Genomic DNA, 27,829 nt, shown 5'->3' on the forward strand with positions numbered 1-27,829 from the left:
CTGCTAAGATTCGATGAGCTGCAGACGGGGAAACTTTAAAGTGCTTTACCGTGGTCCCAGGTTCAAGTTGCTCCTCCATGGCGCCTGGGATTCTCACAGTAGCTCAGGAAACAAGCGCCCAGGATTAAAAAGGAGATCCCACTGTATTGTAAAGGAAGGGAGTCAGAGGGAGCTGAGGGCACAGAGGCAGAAGTTGTAAAGTCCACGTGACACAGCTCCCAGCCCAGGTCTATGGCAGACCCGGCTTCCCCTACACAGCGCCCCCTAGAAGAAACTCAGCCACAACAGACAGCGTCTCCAGTCATCCACAATCCAATGCCATGAGCACACTTGCTGATGAAAAGGTTAATGATTTTACCACCGAAAATACTTTGGTTTGAAAATTTTAAAAATATCCCAGCTGTTTTTCCAGTGGTATTCACACCATAAAATGGCAATGAGAAACAGAGAAGATTTAGGTATATTTTATTCAACTTAATATTTCCAAAATATAATTCAATATATGATCAATATAGAAAGGTATTTATCCATGAGATATTTTAAATTATTTTCAGTTAAGTTTTCAAAATCCAATATGTATTTTATACTTCCTGTGATTATTTGGATACCAAATTTTGATTTAAAATACTTCTCTTTGTATTGAGAGTTCAAAACATCCACACTTGAAAAAGTAGATCAACCCACCCGAGCCTTATATACGTAACACCTGGCTATATTTAACGGTCTTCCCAGCAACCGAACTGAAAATATGTATTTAAACTTTCAATGCAGAGGACCATGGTGGCAACAGCTGCACTGTAGGGGCAGCTCTGACAGGACCAGCCCCAAGGCTGACCTGGCCAGACCGGCTCTCACGGGACCGAAGAGCTCTGATGCGGCAGCAGCTGGCGAAGGCTCTTGGCGGTGTTTTCTGTTTAACTTAAGCGCTCTTGATTGTGTGTTCCCCTGACAATGCTACATTTTCTTGTGAACTTTAATCAGAACTGCTTCCTGCTGGGTTAGGAAGAGGCTTTGCAGGGGAACTCGGAAGAACTTCCAGCTATGTCTTTCTCTGAGGTGCTACTCGAACCTCCAGAACATTATTCAAAAGGGACGACACCACGACATATGTTTTCAGGACAACATGAAAAGGGTCTGGGTGTCTATTCACACGGCTTAGTTCCTGAAAGTCAAAGCAAATCGCTTTTCATGCTCACAATCCAGCAATAGCTCTGCCATTCCCTGTACGACTTCATCACAGGTCATCACAGGTCACGTGTATAAGGCAAATACTAAACCATTAGGTACTACTCTCCATGATGACAGCGATGGAATTTCCTATTTACCTCACATCTGTGTGATCTTTAACATTATAAAACCCAATGATCAAAACAGATACTAAAATCTTTACCACAGTGAATAATTAGCCTTGCACTCAAACTCCTGCAGAAATGGAGACTTGAGTTCAACCTCTCCAGCGGTGGGATGGGGCAGGCTGCTCCCCTCACATCCTGGCCGTCAACCGTCTGGCCTGCTCCTGAAGCTCCATTTTGGCGATTGCAGAGAGGTGCACTTCATCAGGTCCATCTGCTAAGCGCAGGGTGCGTATTGTAGCATACCTGGAAGGGTGAGAGAGTGGGGGTCACAGACTTTTCAAAGAACACGATACTATCAGGTCATGTTCACCCCAATCCAAGAAAAGGAAAGAATACAAGGAACACGACGCGAGAAAGCCAAGGGTTTCTGAAGCTGCCATTTTAACGTTCCCAGCTCAGGAAGATTCAAGATGGCTGCCCAGAGGTGCAGATAATTGGACTGAGGGGAACTTCTTTACTGTGGCTGAGAACTTTGGTGGCAGAATCAGACTGATCCACTGTCTCCACAGACCATGCAGGAGTGGGGACACTGTGGCGGTTCAGACAATGGTGTAGACAGAACTGGGTGTGGGCTTCTTTCTGTGTGGCTACTCCAACAGCGGGAGCAATAACCCTAAGCTGTGATCTAAACTGGGAGAGAAGGAACTTCCTTGAGTAGGGTTGCTGCTAGTTTTGGTCCCTGCCCTCAGCAGTGAGGGGCCGGGCGTGTGTAGACCTGAGCAGTCAGCGGTCCCTGGGCAGATGCTGCATGTGGGCAGGCAGGATCATCAACCCTCTCTTTACTCTCATATCTGCCCCTGACAATAGTGTGTGGGAGCACAAGGCACAGGGATGGGAACTGGGAGAAACCACATAGGTGTGGTGGTGGGAGCAGACCAGATATCAGAGCTGTGACTCTTGCAAGCCGAGGAGGGAACCGAACCCAAGGAAAGTTCCTCTCGACTCTCTTTTGTATTGCTCCATCAAACAGAGGACATACAAAGGAAGGAGAGAGAGTTCTGGGCTCTGGAGATGCCACTGAATACATTTTCAGAATACAATGCAAGGGGAAAAAGCTCAGAGGATATAAAATCCATTCAGTGAAACAGTAAAGAGACAGGACCTCATATAGACATGACCGGAGAGGCTATCACCATTGCAGACTGTGTGCAACTGCCAATAGTACAAGACGGAACAGGAATTGTATCTGCAAGAGAATGGTACCCAGCCACATGGAGGGCTATCCTCTTCAGACTATCCACAGATTCCTCAGCATAAAACCACAGGCCAGGAAGGATGTATTCCAGTCGTGAAAGGATCACAGCACCGGGCTGCGCTAGCCTTTAGAAACAGAAGGGAGATGCTTTCCACAACAAGCAGAATCTGGGGACCATGCCCAGCAGACAGGCTTACAAACCAAGTGTCAGGGAGTCCTACACCCAGAAGAGAAAGGAAGCAGTTCTATAAGTTAGGGGTAGCCCTTTCGGCATGGTGCTCACCTAGCATGCAAGGGCCCTGAGTTTGATCCCCAGCACTGCATCAGAGCCAGATGTGATGTCACAAGCCTATAATCCTAGCACTTGGGAGTTAGAGACAAGAGGATCATCAGAAGTTCAAGGTCTTCCTTTGCTACAGAGCAAGTTGAGTTTAAGGCTAGCCTGGGCTACAGGAGATTTTATCTCAAACAAAAAAAGTGAGAGTCCAATCAAACAAATAAATATTTTTTAAAAAACTCCCATCCATCACTGCAGGCTGCATACATATTTGGAAACGTCATAATGAACTCCGTTGTCTACTGTATATACAGTTAACACATGTAACTAGATAACACATTACTAAATAAAAGCCTCAACTCGGGAAAGCAGAATGCTCTGTTTGGTTTTGAAGCAGGGCCTCTCTGTGTGGCTAGGGCTGGTCTCTAACTTGTCACCTGGCCCAGGCGGAAATCCCTCTCAGTCTTCCTGTCACTACCCAACCCCCAAGGACTGTGATTTCAGACAGGTGCCACCACGCTGGCCAAAGGGCGAAACTTTACAAGGCCTAAGTGGGCTGCTCTCACGCGTGGTTTGCTGCGCTATCTGACGTGACGGGAACCAAGAGCTCTGATGGCAGCCACAGCAGCCGACAGGATGGCGGTGCAGTTAGCTCCTTAGGTTAAAGATGGACATGTAGAAGATGGCCCCCACGGTGAGACAAGAACACGGCACAGTGCCGGTGTGGAGAAGGGCAATGGGGAACAGGGAACTTTCCATCATGTCCCCCAGTAGCCAGCACGAGACGGTCATTGCCGCCAACACTGCAAACTCAGCTGCTGCCTCTTGGTGGGTGGACACAGGGTGGCTCTGGGTCCCTCCATGACTCTGGGTCCTCCCCTTCTTCCTGCTTCTAGGTGGAACTCCATGTTGGAGCACAGAAGCCCTCAGTGCACCCCTCAGGCAAAAGCTAACCAAGCTGCGCTAAGAGCAGCTTTCTTAGAGCCGAAGTCCACTGTAACCCCCCAGGTCACTGCACTCTCAGTAACATACAGGAAGCATCCTTATTGTTTTCCTAAACAATTACCATCAAAGCATCTGTAGATTAAAAACTGATTTTATCTTTTGATTGACACTTATTTCAATCTTCATATTTTCAAGTACATTAGTTTGAAAATTTTTGTGTATGGTGTGTGTACATGCGTGTGCACACACACACGCATGTGCACACACACTACGGTGCCTATGAGGAGATCAGAGGACAACAATCGTGGGTACTGATCCTCACCTTGCCCTTTGTTCACTGTTTTGGAAACCAGGCTAGCTCCCCTTGCCTCTGCCTCCCAGCTTGAAGCAGTGAAACTACAGACACTGTACCCACCTTTAGCTGGGCGCCTGAAATTCAAACCCAGGATCGCACACCTGCATGGAGAGCATTTCCTCCACCAAATCCTCTCCCGACACCCGGTGTAAATGTTCTTAGATGACTTACATTCGAGCCAGAGGGAAGTCCTGGGAAACGCCCGCCCCTCCGTACACCTGGATGGCCCGGTCAGCTATTTTGCAGATGGCTTTGGGAGCAGCCACTTTGATCATTGCAATCTACAAAAGCAAGATAGGAAAAGAATGTTCGTCTCTCAGACTATACACAGTGTGCCAGCATTTGAGAGATTTGGCAGTTCTCTGTGAAGTAAAACAAGGAAACGTTCCCACACCCGAGTCACCACTAAACAGGATCTGTGCTGGAGGCCAACAGAAGGCCGCAGAGTTAAAGCAAGGGCTTTATTTCAGTCAGCGGTGATGTTCTGGGAAGGGATCTTGCTTCCAGGCGACATCTGTTTCTAAGCTGCCTTGTTTCCAAAGGGATTTCAGGCGGACGTATAAATCATATGCAGACTGTTTGTGTTCACACAAAGTCCATGGTCTTCGCTCCATTAATCAGGGTTTTTTTTCTTAGAAATATTATGAGTTTTTAGAATAAAATAAGAACGCCCTCACTCCAGATCAGCTGGATCCGTGAGAAGGCAGGCAACAATAGGTGGAATTCATAGTGTGGGGGAATTGTCCCATATGCTCCATTATCTAGCCTGATGCCCAAGGTAGAGAGATACTAGAGACGCTTTGGACACAAGGTGCAGTGGGCACCATCGATTCCACGTATGCAGACAGCCCAGGACTTAAGGCGCTCTGCATCCTGAAAGCCATTCCCAGCAGGTGACAAACAGTCAATCTTTAAACCAAAACCACACGGAGACTTCCTGTAATCTGAGTGTCATCGGGGTCACAGACCCTGAAACAGCCAGTGGGTGGGAGAGGCGGAGAGGACCCTGCAGCTGGTGGTGCAGGGGTGGAGTGGGTGGGCAGCTCACCTCCTTCCTGGCTGCAGCACTGCCCACGGTGTCTATACTGTGCGCTGCTTTCAGGGTCAGCAAGCGGACCTCCTCGATGGCTATGCGACTTTTAGCGATCCAGTGAGCCACAACCTCCTGGAGGAGAGCGAGGGGAGGATCAGTGCGGTCTTGTAGTTTGATCAACTTTTTCTGGGCCAGTGGTAGCCCACAAGCCCTGCTGTAAAGTTTTTGCTGTATATAGATCTGAGTCTCTTGATATACACCAGCCTAGCTACAAACCTGTGAAATACCACAGTTAAAATGAGAAGACTGTAGAACTGTTGCTTGCTCAGAAATAATTTGTTTTGGGTGTTTTAGAATATGTGCATATGCACGCGCGCACGTGTACGTGTGTGTGTGTGTGTGTGTGCGTGCGCGCACATGTGTGCATATCTTGTGCCACGATCTCCAAGCTCAGGCTGTCAGGCACGGTGGCAGATGCCTATTTTGGGTATCTGAATTTCTGCTGTTATATGATGGCTGAACTGCCACACCACCCTTTGTGGTCCTTGTGAACACTAATTACAGCCCCATTGACGTTCTGCAGTGTACAACGGAGGAACTGGTTCTAACCAGACTTGATCATTCCCAGCACACTTTCAGGACGACCCACCCCTTTACTGTGATGGTATGTATTAAAAATGACCTTTCCCCTTAAAGAAGTGTCTTGTACCTATAACCCCAACACTCAGGAAGTAGAGGCTGAAGAATCAGGTGTTCAAGGCTAGCCTGGGCTACATGAGACCCTGTCAACAAAACGAAACAATCAGGGCTGCAGAGAGGGCCTGGTGATTAAAAGCACTGGCTGTTTTTCCAGAGGACCCAGTTTCAGTTCCCAGTACCCACACAACAGCTTACAACCATCTATAACTCCAGTTCCAGAGGATCTGATGCTCTCTTCTGGTTCACATGCAGTGCAGGCAAAACACCCATACACATAACAAACAAACAGAGCCCACCCCCAGACAAGCGGGAAGACCTCATGGGAACCGCTCTGAGAGTTTAACACACAGGTCTCATCCCTCAAGCTCCCCAGTGCAGCAGTGTGCTGGTCTCATAGCCCCACACTCCCAACCCCCATGACAGGTCGCCCCATAGCTTTGCCTTTTCCAGGGTGTATAACGCTGTGCAGTGAGATCATCTGGCAAGGTTTTGACGGGGAACAGCTGCTTTCACCCAGTGTAATGCTTTGAATTCTACCCAAGTCCATCTGTTCTTTAACTGTCAGGGATGCTTGTTACTGAGAATGACTCTGTTCTGGGGATGAGCACAGTCTACTTGCCCATTCATCTGCCGAGGGACACTGGGGCCATGCCAACTTCTGGTTGACGGAGCTTCTGTAAACCTTTCCATACAGGCTTTGGGATGAGTATGACTTCTTCGTTTTATTGTTTTATAATTTATTTACTTTTATCTCATTTGCATTAGTATTTTGCCTCCATGTATGTCTGTGTGAGGGTGTCAGACCTTGGCATTAGAGACAGTTGTTAGCTGCCATGTGGGTGCTGGGAATTGACCTAAGTCCTCTGGAAGAGTGCTCTTAACCGCTGAGCCATCCCTCCAGCCTCCTCATTATATTGTTTTAAAAAGCAAACACCAGAAGTAGAATTGTTTGCCAATGGATAACATTTATAAGAAATAATTGGCTGCCGGGCAGTGGAGGTGCACATGTTTAATCTCAGCACTCGGGAGGCAGAGCCAGGCGAATCTCTGAGTTCAAGGCCAGCCTGGTAGCAAATTTCAGGACAGGCAAGGAAGGCTACACAGAGAAATCATGTTTTAAAAATCAAAAAGAAAAGGAGATAGATAGATAGATAGATAGGTAGATAGATAGATAGATAGATAGATAGATAGATAGATAAAGAGTTGGTTTAAGTGGTTGTACTAGGTAGTGTTTATACTGCTAACTGACAATTCTAGATGTTTCCCAAGCACTGGGTACTGTTAGCAATCTTTTAGTCAGAGATATTTCACAGTGGTACCAGCCTGCATTCTTGGCACTTTTGATCTTCCTTTGATGTATTTATTTGCTATTGGTAAGTCTGTTCTTACAAGACTTGAAGAAATGTTCTTGAAATATGACATAGCAAAAAATGCAAAACAAAGGGGAAAAGATGTGTCATACAAACATAATCAGATGGCATGGAAAGTGAACTTCAAAGCAAAACTGCGTGGGAAAGCAAAGGGTCTAGAGTACCTGGAACATTTAAAGAGGAGGGTGAAGTGAGAGAATTTAGACCAGCTTATTTTGAGACAAGTTGTATAAAAATGTGCAGTGCTGGTAGACAAAGACTCACAGAGAGTTCAGACATATGAGAACCAGAAATAAAACAGCAGCGACTGACCTCTGTAGAGGCACAAGAGCACTTAGATGGAGGAAAGACACTTCTCCAGCAAGTGCTGGAACAAACAAATAGACAGGAACAGGACTCTAAAGGCCCATGCCTTACATTATGACTGCTGTTCTCCAGGACAAAGTGCAAGATCTTGGGAAAACAGTCAGATAAAACCTTCAGCACAGATGGGCAAAACAAAGGCCCTCAGACTGATGCCCGAACATAGGCCACAAAGACAACAGGACAAGTGAGGGTCACTACAGCAAGATACTTCTGCTTCATGAAAGACCCTGTTAAAGGATGGGGGGAAACGCCAAGGCGGGGGGGCAGATACTTGAAAACCACAGAGCTGATAGAGTACAGTGCCCAGAATGTAAGCTAACTCAGTAGAAAACATCAAACTATCGAGGTAGACAATGGACATCAGACACAAGCCCATAGGAAGGATGTGGCAAATAATGACAAGATGTCCCTATAAGGGTGACATAAAGAATTTGACATATCAGTATAAGCCAATCAGAATGCCCACATAAAGAAAACGGTGGCACCAACACATGCTGGTGGGGATGCACAGAAACTGGACCCCTCACATACAGCTTGTGGGCTGAACAGACAATGACACATTGCCCAGAAACCATTCTCTTGGCATGCATCTCATGGAAATGATGTTAGTATTCATCCACTACCAGCTTCATAACAACCCAAGACATAAAACCACAAATAGTGCAGGTGTCCCTTAGCAGATGCAAAACTCACCTGTAGTGAGGCTTGGTGCGGGACAATTCTATATTCTGTCAATTATATTTTAAATAAATGCTGATTGGCCAGTAGCCAGGCAGGAAGTATAGGTGGGAAAACCAGACAGGAAGTAGAGGTGGGATAAAGAGAACAGGAGTATTCTGGGAAGAAGAAAGCTCCTCCTGCAGTCCTGCCCAGACACCGAAGAAGCAGGATGTGTCCTGCCCCTCTGAAAAAGGTACTGAGAAATGTGGCTAACATATATAAGAATAATGGGTTAATATAAGTTATAAGAGCTAATACAAAGCCTGAGCAAATGGGCCAAACAGTTTGTAACTTATGTAGACCTTCTGTGTGATTCTTTGGGACCTTACAACTGTGAGAACTGGGCAGGACAGAAACCCCAACAAGCAGGCCCTCATGTTCAGAGGCTATGCAAAGAGATGATGCTCAGCGGTACTGCTGGCTACTGAATCACACAGCTTGTGGTTGTCCAAAGAACAGTGACTGAGGGAGACAGTCAACCCCCAAATGCTTACATATTATATAATCCCATGTCTGGAATGAAAGAGGACTTAAAGTGGAGCAGGTCATGGTTGCTAGGAGTCAATGAAGATGTGGTGTTGAGAGGGAAGTGAGTTTGCTCCATGAAAGGACAGTCTAAATGAGCCTATGCTGATGGGAAATCTGTAGCCTAACAATATCCATGACAACATCAACATCATCTCAGAAGCAACTGGATATTCATAATTCAGCATGGGAGTCCAGGAGGCATAGTAAATGATCCCAGATGATCAAAATGGATTTTTCCGGGTTCCCAGTTTTAAACACAGAACTATTGTTTATGATGCTTACTTAAGCCTACTCAGCAATTACAGCGCTTGATTCAAGCCATGGGAATCTCCCACAGTCATCTTATGCTCAGCCATCCTTCCTCAGCCTCCTGTGGCATCTAAGATTTGAAGTGTGTCTAAATGTAACACAAAATGTAAAATATGCACTCAATTTTAAAACGCAAACTACCTCATTAATCCTATTTTTTATATTGATTTCATTGTGATCACATGTATTGGGTCAAGTAAAAAAATATTTATTTTTCTGAGACAGGGTTTCTCTCTAACAGCCCTGACATCCTAGAACTCACTCTGTAGACCAGGCTGGCCTCGAACTCACAGAGCTCCACCTGCCTCTACCTCCTGAGTGCTGGGACTGAAGGCGCGCACCACCACACCTGGTTAAAATGTTCTTTGAAAGAACTTCATCTGCTGCCTCTTACTTTCCAAAACCGCAGCCACAGACTCAGCATGGCATTGGTCTGGGGTCCCGGTACTCAGGTCAGGACTGGCCTGGTGGGTAAAAACAGGCTCAGAACTAATTCCAAGCAGGCTGCCAGAAGCTGAAGGTTTTTTTTGTTTGTTTGTTTGTTTTTTGATGAATGGCAAACAGGGAACTCACAACTTCATGAACAGACTTAAATGTTCCTCCTTCTTAGCTTTTAGAAGGAAGGACCGAGTTCCCAGCTGGGTCTCCTCAGACCCCAGATTTGCTGAAGAGCACTGAGGGGTGGACATTGACCGCTCCGGGAAATACCCAGATGTATTGACTAAGATGAAATTCTATTTCAGAGCTGGAGTAATCTAGAAGGCAGCTGGAAGGAGTCTCCTCATTCAGGGAAACAAAATGTCATTTTTACAAATTGAAGGAAAGAACTGGAGTGGATTCTTGTTTGTAACATGCCTTCACGTTCTCTCTCTGCTTCTGCCAGTTCCATTAATTTGAGCCAGATGGGAGAGGGGTCCAGTAGATGGAGACACATTTTAAGCCCTCACGGGCATAGCAGGATACATTAAAGGATGGGGGGTGGGGGGAATCCTCCCTGGTGCAGCATTCAAACACCACTCAGGGGGCTGGAGAGATGGCGCAGTGGGTAAGAGCACTGACTGCTCTTCCAGAGGATCTGGGTTTGATTCCGTGCACCCACATAGCAGCTCACAATTGTCTGTAATTCCAGTTCCAGGGGATCCAATACTCATGGGAAAGCACCAACGCATATAAAATAAAAATTAATTAATTAATTAAAAAAAACACCACTCAGGTCAGGTGTTGATGGAGGTGGGTCTTGTATCTATCTGTTGCTTTCATTGGTTAATTAATAAAGAAAACTGCTTGGCCTGATAGGTCAGAAAATTAGGTAGGCGGAGTAGACAGAACAGAATGCTGGGAGAAAGAAGCAGATTCAAGCAGTCGCCATGACTCTCCTCTCCAAGATGGATGCCCGTTAGACTCGTCCCGGTAAGCCATACTCTAGTGGCAATACGGATATTAGAAATGGGTTAGATCAATATGTAAGAGCTAGCCAATAAGAGGTTATAACTAATGGGCCAGGCAGTGTTTAAAATAATACAGTTTCTGTGTAATTATTTCGGGGCATAAGCTAGCCATGCGGGAGCTGGGGCAGCCGGAATGCAGCCCGCCGCTCCACTTACTACAAGGTGTGCTGGTGTATGCCTTTAATTATAGCACTGGGAGGCAGGGGCAGAGGGGCAGAGGGGCAGAGCTGGACACCCCACTGTGTCCTCCCTTGCCTTTATCAGGGGGCCTGCTGGACACCCCATCAGGTTCTCTCTTTAACTTTATCACTTTATACCCTAGCGTGTCCTCTAGCGCTTACATGACAAGCTCAAAAAGCTACTGGGAAGAAGTCATGGCCAGTGCCGTCGGCAACTCAGAAGTCACCTTTTTGGCATTAACAGGGCCATATTCATCATGATCCTCTGTATCTTCCAACAGTGCTCCTCAACTGCTGATTCCTGTCCTTCCTATACACCAAGGGGCTTCCTCCAAATCGTTACTGCATATGGTGTATGAGGCTGTCTGCTTTCTTCTTAAAAACAGTGTTGTGAACAAACCATGCCCATGTTGAGTGAGCACGAACACTTCACAAATATTAGTGTTAAGTAACTATTGCCGTTGTATTTTGCAGACCCCTCCTTCCAGTTTCTCCTCTGCTACAATGCTACTATTGTTAGCATTTGTATTTATATCTGTACCAGCATTGTAATGATTTCAGCCACATCAGGCTGATACTTCCGGGTTCTAGGGGCCATGCATGTGCAGACAAGCCCTCAGGCAGGAAGTGCCTAAGGGCCCCCAGGGATGTTAAAGGGCCCCCTGTGAGCCATGTGTGGTGTGGATTACATCATCCACGTATGACTCAGTTAGACCTTTGTGTACATGCGTGAGCCCCGTCATCTGCATATGACATAGCCACATCAACCCCTGTGCGCATGCGCTAGGCAGCTTTTAAAAGCTGGACATGCCACCTTCCTCCCTCTCTCTGCACACTGACTTCCCCGGGCCTGTGCATGCCCCCTCTAATAAACTCCTAAGCAGGTTTGTTGTGTGTTCCGTGTTTCCTTCTCACTCATGCCAGGTAATTTCAAGCATTGCTCTCAAAACCAACATTGAAGATGGAGTGCTTCACAAGGCAAACACAGCTTATAGAAACCTTTGGGAAAGCTGGGTGTGCTTGTGCATACATTTAATCCTAGCCCTTGGGAGGTAGAGGCAGATAGCTCTCTGAGTTCGAGGCCAGCCTGGTCTACAAACTGAGTTCCAAGATAGCCATGGCTACACAGTGAAACCATATAGGAAAACAAAACAACAACAACAAAAAAAGAAAGAAAGAAAGAAAGAAAGAAAGAAAGAAAGAAAGAAAGAAAAGCTGCTGTGAAACATTCTGAGGTTATAGCTGTGCAGGGGACTCATGCAATAAAACACATGTGTGCAGCAAGCACAATACCTCTGTCAACACAGGATAGACCTAATACTAGCATTGAGCAGCAGTAAGATCAAACACCTAATACTAAGTTTCTTGTTTCTTAAAAATTAGAAGAGAACATCTCTCTTGTAGGTTCTCCAGGGCCTGCAGCTATCCCACTTCCCTCTCCTGATACACACAACTTAATTTTTCTGTATATTTATAACAATATTCATAGTGGGTTGTTAATAACAGACACAACAGTATATTATTTATAGATGAAAATTCAAAAACCATGTACCACCAATTAAATGCTGGCTCCATTTTTATGTTTCTCCATCAGTAGCAAACTGGCTTCCTCCAGAGTCAGCTCATCCCATTATTTAATCTATCATTGAATATTTCTTCTTTCTCTAAATTGTGTACTGTTATGGAATAATCTTTTTGTATACTGTGAAGATGTGTCTTTGCCAAGGTGCCTTCTGATTTGTTTAATAAAAGAACTGACTGGCCAATAGCTAGGCAGGAAGAGGTTAGGCAAGACTTGCAGACAGAAAGTACAGGGGAGGGGGGAAGGGTGGGATCAAGCAGGAGATGAAACTGCCTTGCTGAAATAAAGTACCACCACCTGGTAGAGCGTAGATAAGAAATATGGGTTAATTTAGATGTAAGGGCTAGTTAGTAATAAGCCTAAGCTATTGGACGAGCATTTATAATTAACAATAACTCTGTGTGGTTATTTGGGAGTCAGATGGTGGGACAGAGCTGACCAGTGGTCCCCATGAAAAACTCTCCCTACAATGTACTGTTTTCCTCTATGTTTACACTTATCTGTTCTAATTCCCTCCCAAAACCCAAAGGAAAAGGCTAGTTCTTTTTCTATGACAGTCCCCCCAAGTCCTCAGTGAGCTGTGATGTCCTAGGCCCTCTACACTCTCTACACTCTCTATGCTGGGGAAAAGCAGCTTCTCACGTAGGACGTGACCACGCCCTCAGCAGAGATTCTTCAGCTCACTTAGAGGAAACCACTCCAGCACACAGGCTCTTCTCACTAAGGTCAGAGTAGGTTAGCAGGCTACAGCAAGCTCCCGGACATTGAAAGGTCCTCTTACATGCTCGTACAGCTTCTTCTTGAAGGCTACCCTCTGTACTGCCCGTTCACACATGAGCTGCAGAATGCGCTCGGCCAAACCCACGCTTCTCATGCAGTGGTGGATTCTTCCAGGTCCAAGGCGGCCTTGGGAAATTTCAAACCCCCTGCCTTCACCTGTGAGAAGGCAAGCAGAACGTGGTGAGGGTGACTCAGCCAGTCCCTTTTATCTACACGACTTCTAGGAAAGGCGGAGCTGTCCTTACTATAAACAATCTTCCGGTGAGGAAAGAGTCAAGTTTGCAATCAAGTTCATTAGGCTGTAGGGGAATCTGGATTCCAGTCTAATGTAAGGACTGTCCCTGAGTAAAGTGCCAATGGCTACAAAGAAAGCTGAGACGCTGTCCCTGCCTTAGGAATGTAGAGTCCAGGAAAAAAGGCCGTGAATAAGGGAGACACAGAGAGATAAAGAAAGGCAAAGGAGGGGCAGTTTGTCCTCCATTGTGATCCCAGGGTCTGTGTGTGTGTGGGTGGGCAGGTGGAAATGAGAGGAAAAACCACTCTGTGACGGTTGGGAGGTTTCCAGTGAATGGAGAGATGAAATCATCTCAGTTATGTAGTGAACATTTAAAATTTTATTCCGTCTATTCTCTCTTGGATCCGAATTCAATGCAAGTATTGACATTTCCTTAGAACTAGTAGGGAGCCCATGACCTCGCTTTAGAAAAAGCATGTTGCTCTCAGTTGGATAATGTTTGTATTCAGCTATGTTTCCAGCTGTTATAAAACACAAGACTCTCATTTAACACTCAGATAAAACCATATCAACTTAGAGAAGAAAAATACACAGAATGAACATTTTCCTTGATAATTGGAATAAGATGGGAGGTATCTAAACTAATGATGTATATCTTTTACAGATTCAGATCTGGGAATAGAAATACACAATACTGTGTGTGGGGGGGAATACTTACCTAGTATTAAATTGGTAGCAGGAACTCGCACTTGATTAAAATGGACCTCCCAGTGACCACCATGTTCATTATCTACAAAACAGAAAATGATCATTTAAAATACAAAATAAGTTGAGCAAAGAAGTCACAGTGACTCTGCTATAAAGTTTAATTATATTTTACATTATTATATAAGGTATAGTTATATAATATTACCACATATTTATATTTATTGTATTTATATTGCACAATTATACTTTATGTTAATTATGTTAATAATTATATAATAGAATCATAATTATTCAGTGAAAGTAGCATTTCAAAGATGAATATATTGTGGACATTCCAGGGTAGAACTCAGCCCTCAGGACACAGCAATCGATGTCACAGCAAACGCAACTGTTGGAGTTAGAAGAAGTCTCAGAAACCATTTGATAGAGGTTTGTAATCTGTCATCTGAGGTTGTAAAGCTATGGAAATGGAAGGTTCCATGGCACACATGTCCATTCATGTGACCCAAAGGTCAGTTGGTTTGGGGGGAAAAGATTCAAAGAAAATCTAAAAATCCAATACAGATGGCTGGGGAGACAGCTCAGCTGATAAAGGGGTCTGCCCAGTGCCATGAAGACCTGAGTTCAAATCCCCAGCACCCACATAGATCCCAGGGATGTTCGTGGACATCTGTAACCCCAGCAGTGGTAGGGCAGAGACAGGCAGAGTCAGAGTTTGGATTCAGTGAGAAAGCCTGCCTTGAAAGACAAGGTCGAGCAGGGTAGTGGAAGACATTTGATGCTAACACTGGCTTCCACATGCACAGCACAGATACACATGCACACAGGCATGATACACTCCACACACAGAAACTAAATTAAGAAAATTAAAACCCTCCAATCATGAAAGCGAGTAACATTTCTGGAGTTTGTTTGTCTGTTTATTATTTTGCTGTGGAAACTGATATTCAAGAATGCCAAGGAAATTGGTCAAGGGGACAGGCAGGCTCAGTGGGTGACAAAGCAGAAATACAGTCATTGTTCTGTCTACCACCCTTGGTCTGCACTGGTGAGGTCCTAGTTTATAAGCCGGGATGCTTCTCGTCTTCACGTCTTTCATCCCCCCAGTGTGTAAGCTCCCAAGTGGAAGGACCTTGATCTACTGCAGTCACAAAAGCTCTCGATGAGTGGATGACCTTAGTGTCACAAGTACAGGGTGTGTGCTCAGGATGGGTGGCAGGGAACAAGTAGCCTTACTTAGAAATTCCACCCAAGGGCAGAATCAAGGGAAGTGTTTTGCACTCAAATAAATCAAAATCCATCACATGGCTTACGAACAACTCTTATGGGTTAAGAGAACTGAACACAGAGACAAAAAAATAAATAAAACATTTTAGTGATCATGTCAAACTGGTTTATTCATGTTTCATTCTTCCCCTAGAAGAGACCCACTGTGTCACCAGGCATCCATTTCCAGGATGAGAAGATGAGAAACTCCCACTGCTTACTCATTTTCAATGTTTTAAATGTGGACTCTTTTTTTTTTTTTAACCACAATTGAGGTTTCTTTTCTAAGTATACAAACACACTTAAAGAGTAGGCTGCCAGTCAGGACTGCATCCTGAGGACAACCTGCCCTTTCCACAGTGTAAGCAGTGAGGCAGGAAGCTGTGCTGCCACAGCCTGCTCCTTTTCTGCTCCGTCTGGACCTCCCCTAGCACAATGAAGAGCAGATGGGGCTGGAGGGACTCCTAAGGGCTCATCTCGGGCCTGCTTCGCAGCCCTGCTGCCTCCCTTCCGCGCTTCTGCAGACTCCACCTTCCTGCATGTGACACCCAGGCTTGTTTATGAGTGCTCACCCAAGTAGCCGAACACTGGCAAAGGCCGTATGAGTTCTACTCCAGGTGTGTCCATTGGAACAAGAATCATGCTGTGTTGTTTGTGTCTGCAGAAAGGAGAGACAGCATTAGGGAAATGGTGCTAAGAGTTGAGACGATTGTTATTGACGTGAGATCACATGAGCAAGGACGGCTGGAATGGTACGTGCTTAGCCCAGTCTGTCCCAGGCTGCGAACTGGGACAGACACAAGGGTTCACAAATGAACAAACCCAGAGGTTCCTCACTACTCCACAATGGTAAAGGCCAACTGACATCCCAAATCAAACATTTTAAGACAATTGTCTTTAATACATACATCCAAAGGCTTCCGTATTTCGGACAACTCTGAACATTTTTATTTCTCTCCCTCTCTTCTACAGTACCAATGACTGAACCAAGACCTTGGACACGACAGGTAAATTCTCTGCCACTGAGCAATAAAAAATTTCAATTTCTAGTTGCCTTATCCAAATATCTTTCAAGGTTCATGAACACTTTATCCTCCCTCCCTACCCACCCCCTTTCAATTCGGTCTCACTACATGCTGATCTGGAGCATGCTGTGTGGAACAGGCTGGACTCGACTGATCCGCTGCCTCTGTGACCTCTTGAATATTTAGGTCACTGGCCTGCACTACCAACTGCAGCAGCCACTCCTGTACAGTGCACAGCTTCACTCTCTAAACTGCTTCCCAGATAGATTTTGAAAGTAAAACAATTGAGATGCAGGTCTACAACATGAATTATTAACATATCTCCTGTTGTGGTAGGACGCCCCCGTGGCACACTTTAAGTGACTAGATGGACATAAAGAACACCTGGCTCACTTTCATGGCCCTCTCCGTCAGAATCGCTTTGTTACCTGGATTCAGAAGCAGTTTCCGTTCTTCCCAAAACAATTGCGATTTTACACTTGGGATTCCCAGCTCCTAAGACCAGGAGAAAAGGAGCAGAGTGAACAAAGAGAGAGCTCTTATTTCACACTTCACTCTGAGGGCTCTACTCTCTGCAAGTTCAGTTCCCGTCAAAAGGGGAGGGGGCAATTATTTGATTCATTAAAATAACACTTCGTCCATGCTGTGCATCATTCAAGAAGAATGAGGCAAGGACAAGATTGGACTCCATCAATGAAAGCTGCTGTGCCAAAATACACAGATGTCAAAGCCACGTGAAACAGCTGTGATGGCGAGGCCACGTGAAACAGCGGTGATGGCGAGGCCACGTGAAACAGCTGTGATGGCGAGGCCACGTGAAACAGCTGTGATGGCAAAGCCACGTGAAAGAGCTGTGATGGCAAAGCCACGTGAAACAGCTGTGATGGCGAGGCCACGTGAAACAGCGGTGATGGCGAGGCCACGTGAAACAGCGGTGATGGCGAGGCCACGTGAAACAGCTGTGATGGCAAGGCCACGTGAAACAGCTGTGATGGCAAAGCCACGTGAAACAGCTGTGATGGCGAGGCCACGTGAAACAGCTGTGATGGCGAGGCCACGTGAAACAGCTGTGATGGCGAGGCCACATGAAACAGCTGTGATGGCGAGGCCAAAGCGGCCTCGCTCTCATTCACGCCACTTGAGGCATTCGCTCGCAGGAAAGGCTGTAAAATTTTATTAGTTTGATGTAATATCGTCTAGGCTCTGATTCCATCTTCAGGTGGTAGGGTTATTTATAGGTTTACTAAGGGTGAAAATTAAACACCATAAAGTTATTCTACTTTGAATGTAAAATCTTATTTTATCACACTTCAGGCTTGGTGAGAATTCCCCCTTAGGACCTTGCAGAAGCACACTGAAGGGCCAGGGAGAGGACTCAGAGGGTAAGGGGGAAGCCGAGACTGATGATCTGAGTTAACTCAGTTGTCTTCTGACCTCCATGCATGCACGCACTCTCGCATCCTGCATGCATGCACATACTCTCGCATGCATGCACACACTCTCACATGCATGCACACACTCACACATGCATGCACACACTCTCACATGCATGCACACACTCTCACATGCATGCACACACTCACACACACACTTGCATTCATTTGCAAAATAAAAGTAATTCTTTTGTTGTTGTTGTTGTTGTTTTGTTTTGGATTTTCAAGACAGGGTTTCTCTGTGTAACATCTCTGGCTGTCCTGGAACTAGCTCTTTGTAGACCAGGCGGCCCTCGAACTCACAGAGATCCAGCTGTCTCTCTCTGTCTCCCAAGTGCTTGGATTAAAGACATGCTCTACAACCACCTGGCCATAAATGAGATTCTTAAGAAAGAACACTTTGTAATTCTTTGTACCTGGTCCCTTGAGGAGACTACCAACTGGCTGACTTTCTAATCACACAGTGAAAGAGAACTGTATCAGACTGCTGACCATATCTATCCGACTCTCAGATGATCAAATTCCACAAAGAGAGTTCAATAGATTTCAAATCAAATAAACATTTAGTGAGACATGTAAGGAATTATGTCAAATAGTTGAAAAATCCATAAAATTCCAGGAGATGGAGATGTAGCTTGTATATTTAGAAGGGATTTAAAAGGCACATCAACCAACAGTGACTTTCGGGCTTCACTGGGATCCCAGCTCGATGCAGCAAAGCCAAGAATATTAGTGGCAGCTATGAAACGATTTGACATTTGCACTCACTGGATCTGCTAGAGCATTTAGTAGCTCTGGTGTGCTAATGGTATTATGGTCATATTTATGAAGAGCCCTTGTGGAGACACACACGAAAACATCTGTGAGAAAATCATGTGACATCTGGGATTTATTTCAAAATAATCTGGAAAAGGAAGGAATGGGAGTAGAGACAAAGCAAGCCTAGTTGTGAACTGGAAATGATTAAGTCTCAACACTACTCAACACCAGTTCCTAGAGGATTACCATGTGCGGCAGGGTTAGGAAGAAGTGTGCTGCTGCCGTGGGGGGCCTGGGAACAGCAAGTGGAGACTGTCCCCGGAAACAGTTGCTTTCCCTCTTCAGGCTGGAGAGGGCTGGGAGAGGATGCAGAGAAGATGCTAAACATTCCTGGGAGAAAGATGAAGGCAGAGGGGACAAGGGAAAAGACTTTGGAAGGTGAGGGTGAAGAGAGAAAAAGGGGTGGGGTGGTTTGGAGGCAATCTGTTTTTCACACCATCTGAAACGCCTCACATTTGGGTCTGTGGCTCTCGAGATGCAGCAGGATAAAGTGGGTACAGCCCGGTAGCTCTTTGCCGGTTTTCAATCTAACTGAGGAGACACCAGGGAAACAGGACACTATACACCAGAAACGACCCACACACAAAAATTGAGCCGATAGTTTTCCTAAAAAACAGTCCGGAAGGATTCAAAATGCAGAACGGTGTCTACCTCCCAACACTGTTGAGATGCCCACTGAGACAGAGATGACAAAATACAGTGAAGGTAAAACTGTCGAGAAAAGGAAAAAGAGGAAGTGAAGCAGGGTTGGGATGTCGGTGGCCACCGAGAGATGAGAGATTCCAATAGTATCTGGGAGATGGGTGAGGGCAAGAACACCAGGAAAATAGAGACAGCAGAGTCCTGCAGAGGGACAGGGAAAGGAGGACATGAAAGTGGCCAAGGACTAAATGGAGCAGCTTGCATTCTCATAAGAATGACAGACTGGAGGACGGAAGTACTGTGCTCACTATAGTTGGTGGCCATGTCAGAGGAGAGGCGGATGGCAACTGACTTCGGGGTGTCAGACCACCAGGAGGCAAAACCCTGATGGGTGAATCTTGGATACATAAGGTCAAAGGCCACAGACTCCAGAATGTCTTTTGCCTTTACACATGGTATGAATGGGAGCGGGGAGATTCCCACTGCCTGTGATATAGTGTGTTTATCTCACAGAAACATCCTGTTCTACTGGGCATTTTTACCAATACAGATTATTATACAGATGATTTCTTCCTAAGATGTACTGTCTGATTGATAATAATAATGTTAGTTTATACAGAGTATTGATGAAGAAAAATAAATGCAAAGAAAGGGCCTGTGAGTTTCACCTAAGGAGCTGCATAGACCACGCAGAGCGCAGTTGCAAGTTAATAATTAAGACAAGCAGTTGAATCTCAGGAGCCAGGCTGGATCAAATTCCTCTAATCCGAATGCTGGAAGATGAAGTCACGGGTTTTGCTATGCATTGTTAGCTGAAACAAAGCCCTATAATAACTTCAAGTTAGAGCAGATGTTTTGATAATAGCTTTAGGTAAGAAACCCAAGAAGACAATCTAAAGTTTTAGAAAGGCACATGGTTGAGTGAGGAACTCATTAAGGTCAGGAAACAAGAGCAGAGTAGCCCAGTTATTACTCGCTGATGGCTCTTTCTTGCTAGGATTGGTTGATGGCCAAAGGTGATGATTAATTCTTTGTACCTAGTTCTGCCCTCAATTTCCTCATATAAAAACTATTGATGAGGGGGTATGCACCCTAAAGATTTAAAACCGAGCTGATTGATTGTTTTTTATGTATAAAAGTTTAGGTTTGTGATTCCTTATAAGATTACCTTTCAATATAAATAATAAAGTAATTGGCTCTTTCTTTGTAACTGCAAAACACAGTCTGCCAGTAAAAGACCCGACTGAGAAGAATATCTTGCTTGGCACATGATTAATCTGTAACAAGCTGCTTAGGTATGAATGTACAAGGGTTCTTGGGGTAATTTGTTTTTACCTGCAATACATAAAATATTTAATCATGTAAAAGATATGGAAACATGCTATTTTTTACTTGTAGTCATCGTAATCATTCACTTGAAAAACAGAATGTAACCACATTATAATTTTTATATTATGTGAAAGTTTTTGCGGGGGTATATAAGCTGTAAGTGAAAGAATATTATGACAGAGTTAAAATGAGTTAGAAGGAAAACATCAAGAATAAAAGAAGGAATAGAAAATGCAAAAGAAGAATAAAGAAAAGGTTTGAAGGAACGAAGGAAACCATCAAGGGAATGTATGTCTTTTCCATAACCCCTTCAGATTAAAAAAAAAAAAAACAAAAACCGAGTCACTTTAAGCCCTGCCCTGCTGGAGGCTGATCCCCCAGGCAGCGAAACCCACATCAGATGGAGAATGAGGGAAAAGTTGGCCACCTTGAATCAAACTGAATGCCACTGCTGTCCCCCAGGGCATGGCACTGCCACCTGGTGCGGTGGGGATGAGCAAGCTGCTAGAGCTGCTCTTATTTGTTACCATTTCAACTAGATAATAGGAACTAAAAAATATTACAAAACTAAGCAGGGTATAGAGCCAAACTGGGTGCGGCACCACATGCCTGCCATCCCAGCACTCTGTGTGGGGAGTGGGGCTGAGGTGGGAGGATCCTGAGTTCCTAACCTGACTGAGTCAAACTCTGTTCAACAATCCCCACCACAAAAAGGAGGAAAGCAAAGCCAAGCCTGCCATCTTATAAACAGATTATAGATTCCGGCTGGGAGAGGGAGGCTGCATGTGGTTTTCATTTTTCCCTCCCTGTTTTTCTTTAATCTGAACAAAAAACCCACAAGCAGTGGAGAGCATCTCCTGTTACAGAGGGCCACTTCCTCACATGTGATTATGTGTAATTCCAGAAACCATACATGCACACTCTGCTTAGTGAAACATTTAAATGGATTTTAAAAATACAAACTAGTCTAATTTTGTTTATTTGTTTGTTTTTCGAGACAGATTTTCTCTGTGTAACAGTCCTGGCTATCCTGGAACTAGCTCTGTAGCCCAGGCTGGCCTCAAACAAAAAGAGATCCTCCTGCCTCAGGCTCCTAAGTATTGGGATTAAAGGCTTGTACCACCACTGCCTTTCTGAGGAGTGGATGCGGGGTGGTGTACCAAGGAGGTGGGGAGGAGGAAATGGGAAGAGAAACTGTGGTTGGTATGTGAAATAATAAAAAAATATTTAATAAACAACAACAACAACAAACACCCACAAAATCGCTTTTCTCCATGAAAGGGAAGGCTTGGGGAGAAGGCAGTGAGCATAAAGTGGGCGCCTCCACTCATTCTCAGGCTGGCATCAAGTCAAGGGCACACCTCAGCTGTGCCTGAATCATAGCTCCGATGTCTCCACAGTAACGGCCACCAGAACTGTCTGAACACGCAGAGGTGTGTACACGTGACCTCTATGGATGACTAGGAAGGGAGGTGTCTCCTAACTAAGTGAAACGGGAAATTTAAATAGTAAAACTGGCAATCATATGTGGAATCGTTTTTCCACCCTGCTGGGCATTTGCAACATAATCTTATTACTAAATCCAATTGCTTCAAAGAGAGGGAAATGGAAACTATTACACTAAAAAGGAATGCGTGTTTTTCATTAAAAGAAAACGAAGCAATTGTACGAGCATAAATATGAGAAAACACGAAGTTACTGAAATAAAACACATCGCCATGTTTGTAGCCTGCTGGGTCAGTGCTGGCATGGCACAACAGGGGCTTCAATTCAGCAGAGCACGCTTGCTTTATGTCACCAATGCCCTGGTTTAAACGTTAAATGTCCCCTCATGTCCCTGTGTTAAAAAAGGACTGTTGCCGGGGAGCACTAACTAATAGGAGGCAGTGGAGCCCTGGGATGTGGGGCTTAGACATTAAGTCATGTTGGATATGCCTGGAAAGAGGACCACGGACTCAGTTCTCTCTTCTTCCTTGTTTACCTCATGGCTATGGCTAAGTGCTCTGCTCTGCTATGTCCCCATGCCACCTCTGCGCCCCTTCCCTTGCCACTGAGCATCTGCTCCAGGGGTCCAGAGCACTAGGGCCATCTGACCATTGACCAGAGTCTCTTCAGCCTTGAGCAGGAACAAACCTTTCTTCCATGTTAATCAGTTCAAGGCCTTAGCTTAGTGACAGACAATTGACCAACAAAACCAACAGGAAAGAGGAGTTTTACTGTTTCTGGGCAATCTCTTTCATTGTGGACCTTAGCTACAATTCCTTCTTGGGAAATATTCATCTGGGAGATTGTCCCCCTTTGATTTGCACAGACTCTGTAATCACCTGAAGTTATGCTTTGTTTTTCAGATTTTAAAAGTTATTTTAAATTGTGTGTGTGTGGGTGCACATGAGTGCAGTGCAGGCACCCACAGATCCCCCTGGATTGTAAGCTGCCCAGTGTAGGTGCCGGTAACTGAATTCCAGTCCTGTGTTCTTAACCTGGAGCAGTCTCTCCAGGCCCTATGACATCATGCTTTCTTTCTTAGAAATTGCAGAGTAAAATTTTTTAAATATAACAACTCACTCTGAACTCCTCAATAATATTTTCCTAGTCAGAGCTAGAACCTAGAGGCCCATAAGCCACAAGGCTAATTCTCCATGCCCCATGCAACACAGCACCTTCTTGGTGAGCACACTGCTGGAGATTGGATCTGGACAGACCGACGTCATTTTCATTACAAGTCCTATAAGAAGCTGATGCCGTCAGAAGAACAACCTGGGCTGGAGCTGTGGCTGGGGTGGGGGAAGGGGCAGGCAGAGTGCTAGCCTAGCCTGTGTGAAGTTGAGTTCAACCCACAACACTGCATTAAATAAATGAATAAATAAATAAATACAACAAAACAGGGAGTAGCAGTATGCCCTAATCATAAAACTTGGGAAGGGAAGCAGAGGGGAGGCTCAGAAGTTCAAGGTCATCCTGAGCTTCATATTGAGTTGAAGGCCAGCTTGGGCTACAGGAGACTATGTGTCAGTGAGACAAGCAAGCATAACCTCGACCATTCTTGGAACTGGGGCTCACAACCGTCTTTCTTTCCTATTTAGAATGAGAATTTCTAAAACCATGCTTTTCAGAATGAAAATGCTTTAGGCTCTTCCTCATTTAACCCCTCAATAGATCACAGATCGATTTAAAAAAAAAAACAAACCTCAAAACATTAGGCAAACAATTCTTTAATTTTTATCTTTTCCATTAACACATGGAAAATAATTCAGATTCTTTTTTGAATAATTCAGATTCTAAAACAGAAAACATCTAATTTGGCTCTTCTGCTGACTGTTAAGTAGAGGAAGACGGGGAATACACAATTGATAAAACTTGCAATGTTTTGCAATTAACCTGGCTGATTCAGAAGAACGAGATGCAAATCCTCATAAATATATCAAGCTCCCCGAGCTCCAGGCAGAACTTGGCAGGGGTAGCAGCTGGAACGCCCTTCTAGAAAAGAGAATCCCCTCTTTTCTGTGTTTTAGTTACTGAACAGGATACAGAATGTCAGAATGAGACAGGCCAGAGGAAAGGCAGAGTCCAGAGAACACGCCAGCATATCTGGGGTCACAGGCCTTGTGAACGAAAACAGATGCCCAAGATAAGGATGTTTGTTCTCAGCGCAGCAGACTGTATTGCGAGACGTTTCAACTGCCAGCATCCAGTCAGACTATGAATTCTATCCCTTGACGTTTGCTCAGGAGCTTAACTTCAGAGGCTCCCAGTTCACATGTTTATCAATCAAAGATCAGTTTCTCACAGAAGGAAAAATGGCAACTAGAATTATCATGACCACTGTGTATGCGGCTAGAAAGTGACATAAACTCATGGTACCTCACAGAGCATAGCCAGCCACCCAGGAGGTCTCGAGGTTATATCTTCTACCAATACGGACTTGCTTGAGTGAAAACGCTTATACTTAATGTGGCTTCAGCTCTAATACTAATGGTTCAAATTAGGATGAAGACATTGTGAGATAAGGCCCTTCTTATAATAAAATTCCCTCTTGGGAAAGCTTATCGTCCAAGGCCATGATTGAGGGGGAAATTATCCAACGTGTGTTCTCAGAGCTCACGCCATTTCTAAAGGGCAATCAGCCCTCAGCACATGTTAAGTCAGCCTTGGCAAGACTGATGCTTGTTAAGTATTAAATGCTGCTGGAAACAGATCAAAATGAACTCCACATAGACTAGGGTTGAAGCTTTCAAAACATTTAAAGAATCAACCCACAAACAACAGTGAAAAATAATATTCACAGATCTTTGGGTTGGAATTTTAAAATCGAAACTATAAATGAGGCTAAGTGTGCTGGTGTGTGCCTGTGATCCCAGCACTTAGTTGATGGAGGTAGTGGATCATGAGTTCAGTGCCATCCTTGGCTATGCACTGAGTTCAAGGAAAGCCTGGGCTACCTAAGACCCTTCTTCAAAATAAAACCAAACCAAAGTAAAACCAAACAAACACAAAAGCCAAACCAAAGTAAAAAACAGCCAGGTATGGTGGCACACACCTTTAACCCCAGCACTAGGGAGGCAGAGGCAGGTGAATCTCTGAGTTCAAGGTCAGCCTAGATTAACAGAAGATCAAGTTCCAGGACAGCCAAGGCTACACAGAGAAACTCTTTGTCTCAAAAAAAAAACAAAAAAAAAAACAAAAACAAAACAATCCCCCCCAAAAAAACAGAGAAAGATAAAAACAAACAAACAAAATCAACAATCCCACAAAACTATAAGTGAAAGTACAGGATCGAATTATTTGTCAATATAAAGTTATTTTATATTAAGAGATAAAGGTAAATATCAGAAAACTGGAAAAATCTTTCAGCATTTTAAATGAAATATTTAATACCTTCTTAGAGCATTAAAATATCTGAGACCCACTGTAAAGATGAGCAAAGGACAAATTCACAAAAGGAACAGAGAAGAATTAAAGAATTAAAAGAGACTTTCCCAGCATTTAATTTTATCAGTCCCCCAAATCAAAGCGGAATAAAGCAACAATGAAATACCATTTTCTAGCTAAATGTCAAAAGTACTATTTACAGCAGCTTTTGACTTGGTATTTCACACGGGGCTGGCCTGGGCATGGTAGAAAGGAAAGGGTTACTACACCTTGGTCTATTGTGGAGGCTTTGAGGAAAGCCGGCATTTCCACACACTGTTGGTGGAGTAACAAAGTAAAACCATTCCTAGGGAACACAACTGGCAAACCCCACCAAAACTACAGACTCACGCAGTCTCTGGCTCCCCCACCCAACTTCTATCATCTATCTATCCTGTAAATGTATGGCTGTCCCTCTGTGGAATGGCAGGGACACGTGAATATTCACTGCAGTAGTATTGACTGTGAAGCGTGTCCAGTCAATGTACAACAGGACTATGGAAACTTGCTGTGCTATGTCCACAACACAGGCCTCTAATGGGATATGGGAGCTTTCTACACACCAACATGGAAGCTTTCTACACACCAACATGGGAGTTTTCTACACACCAACATGCAAGGATTCAAGATCATGAATACAAGCGAATCATGCTGACACTCTCTTTGGCATAAAAGACAAGAGACTAATGTATATATACCTCATTACAGTCTTCAAAGTTCTTATGATTGAGTTCATTTCATTGCACTATCTACAAAGATATCACTCTGCAGATGTGATTTATAACACTAAAAAATGCAAGATTCCTAAAGAAATAATAAAGCAAACTATGGTAATCACGCAATAAACTTATTACTTCTGCTGAAGCTCATTGATAGTGAGCTTAAGCAAAAATGGGACATTAAAAATGCCTATAATATGAATTAAACATGTAATATGGACACTAGAAAAGAAGAGCTAAGGTTGTCTCAGCAATGCTCAGTGCACAGCCCAACACCAGTGGCGTTCTAGGTGACAAGGTAGCATGTAGTTCAGTCAAACACCTATCAGCAGGCAAAGTGGTACCACCAGCAGGAGAGCCAGAAATGGATGCAGACAGACGTTTTGGGGAACCCAGAGGCACAGCTATGTTAAGACAGGAGATAATGTTTTACAGTCCATTTGAAGAAAACGAGAATCATAAAGATTCTGAGAAGAAATGGAAGAGAGGCTAAAGGGGGAAGAAACCAACAGAATATGCATCAAGTGCTCTGAAAGTCGTCCTCGTTTGCTCTGTCCTCAGTTCATGTGACTACCAGTTCTTCCTTCCTTCTTTATTAATGTATTTAATTTATTTATCTGCTGTTTGGTTTGAGTCAGGCTTTGCTGTATAGCCTAGGTTGGTTTTGAACCCATGATCCTCTCGTCCCAGCATCCAGAGAGCTGGGATTACATGCCTGAGCCACCACACCCAGCCGCCTTTCATATTTTATCAAATTTCCCGTTACCACCAATCCTAGCTGTATCTGGAGAAATGAAAGCATGGCATAGCCAAGGGTCTATTAACCATGACTCAAATGAGGCGGAGCCCAGGGCACCATGCCAGAAGTACCAGCTCAGTCCTGGCACCCTTTATGTCCTGAGGACTTATGCTTGAAAAAAATGATTTTTTTAAATTCAAAAGCTGTACAGATTATTATAAACTTACAACTGGTTCACAAGATAAGAATCCAATTCATAAGAAAATATGTAGTTTCTTAAGGTAGGATAAACAAGAAGAAGGAGGGGATATATTCCCTCATACATAAAGCAATATTAGGATTACATAACAGGTAGCATCGTGGAATACCAGAAATGTGTCAGAGATAACATGGTAAAACGGGAAAGTCTAACATTGCGTATGTGAAGAGAGAACTTCAATCCTGGTATCAAACTACCTCTAAGGAGGATGTTGCATAAACTGACTGATACACTGATCCATATGGTTATTATCTGACAGGCTGGCATCATGACTAAGATAGCAACATAAATGCTGGAGAAACACAATGGACAGGACAGCTGTGGAAGACAGGAACTATCACACAGTCCCAAGAGTGGGCCGTGAGGTCGATGAGAGCATCCTCGTCAGCTTTAACTGTCACTTGGAGTCATATGTGAAGGAACTCATTGAAAGATTTCCAAGATCAGCTTAAAACAAGCAAGTGGGCATGTCTCTGGGAGATTGTCTTGGTTGCTAATGGATACAGGAAGGTCTGGCCCACGATGGGCAGCACTATTCCCTGGTCAGACGGTCCTGGACTGTAGAAGAAAGGGAGCTAAGGACGAGGGCGTGAGCCTTGTAGATAT

At 44.5% G+C, this 27,829-nt stretch overlaps 1 protein-coding gene across 1 annotated transcript in view; it reads right to left on the minus strand.

The window, feature by feature from the left end:
* Nucleotides 1-448: 448 nt before the first annotated feature.
* The window catches only part of Acad11 (acyl-CoA dehydrogenase family member 11), a 75,925-nt gene continuing 48,544 nt past the window's right edge, over nucleotides 449-27,829 (minus strand). The window contains exons 14-20 of the mRNA XM_041677237.1: nucleotides 16,804-16,870; nucleotides 15,923-16,008; nucleotides 14,095-14,166; nucleotides 13,143-13,297; nucleotides 5,176-5,292; nucleotides 4,299-4,408; nucleotides 449-1,598 (exon numbers count right to left, since the gene is read on the minus strand). Of these exons, the coding sequence (XP_041533171.1) occupies nucleotides 1,484-1,598; nucleotides 4,299-4,408; nucleotides 5,176-5,292; nucleotides 13,143-13,297; nucleotides 14,095-14,166; nucleotides 15,923-16,008; nucleotides 16,804-16,870 (722 nt within the window). The 3' untranslated portion in view covers nucleotides 449-1,483. The remainder of the gene's footprint in view (nucleotides 1,599-4,298; nucleotides 4,409-5,175; nucleotides 5,293-13,142; nucleotides 13,298-14,094; nucleotides 14,167-15,922; nucleotides 16,009-16,803; nucleotides 16,871-27,829) is intronic.

Source organism: Microtus oregoni, unplaced genomic scaffold (genome assembly GCF_018167655.1).
Source record: "Microtus oregoni isolate MIOR12 unplaced genomic scaffold, Mior012 000028F_ref0000031, whole genome shotgun sequence".
Taxonomy (NCBI): domain Eukaryota; kingdom Metazoa; phylum Chordata; class Mammalia; order Rodentia; family Cricetidae; genus Microtus; species Microtus oregoni.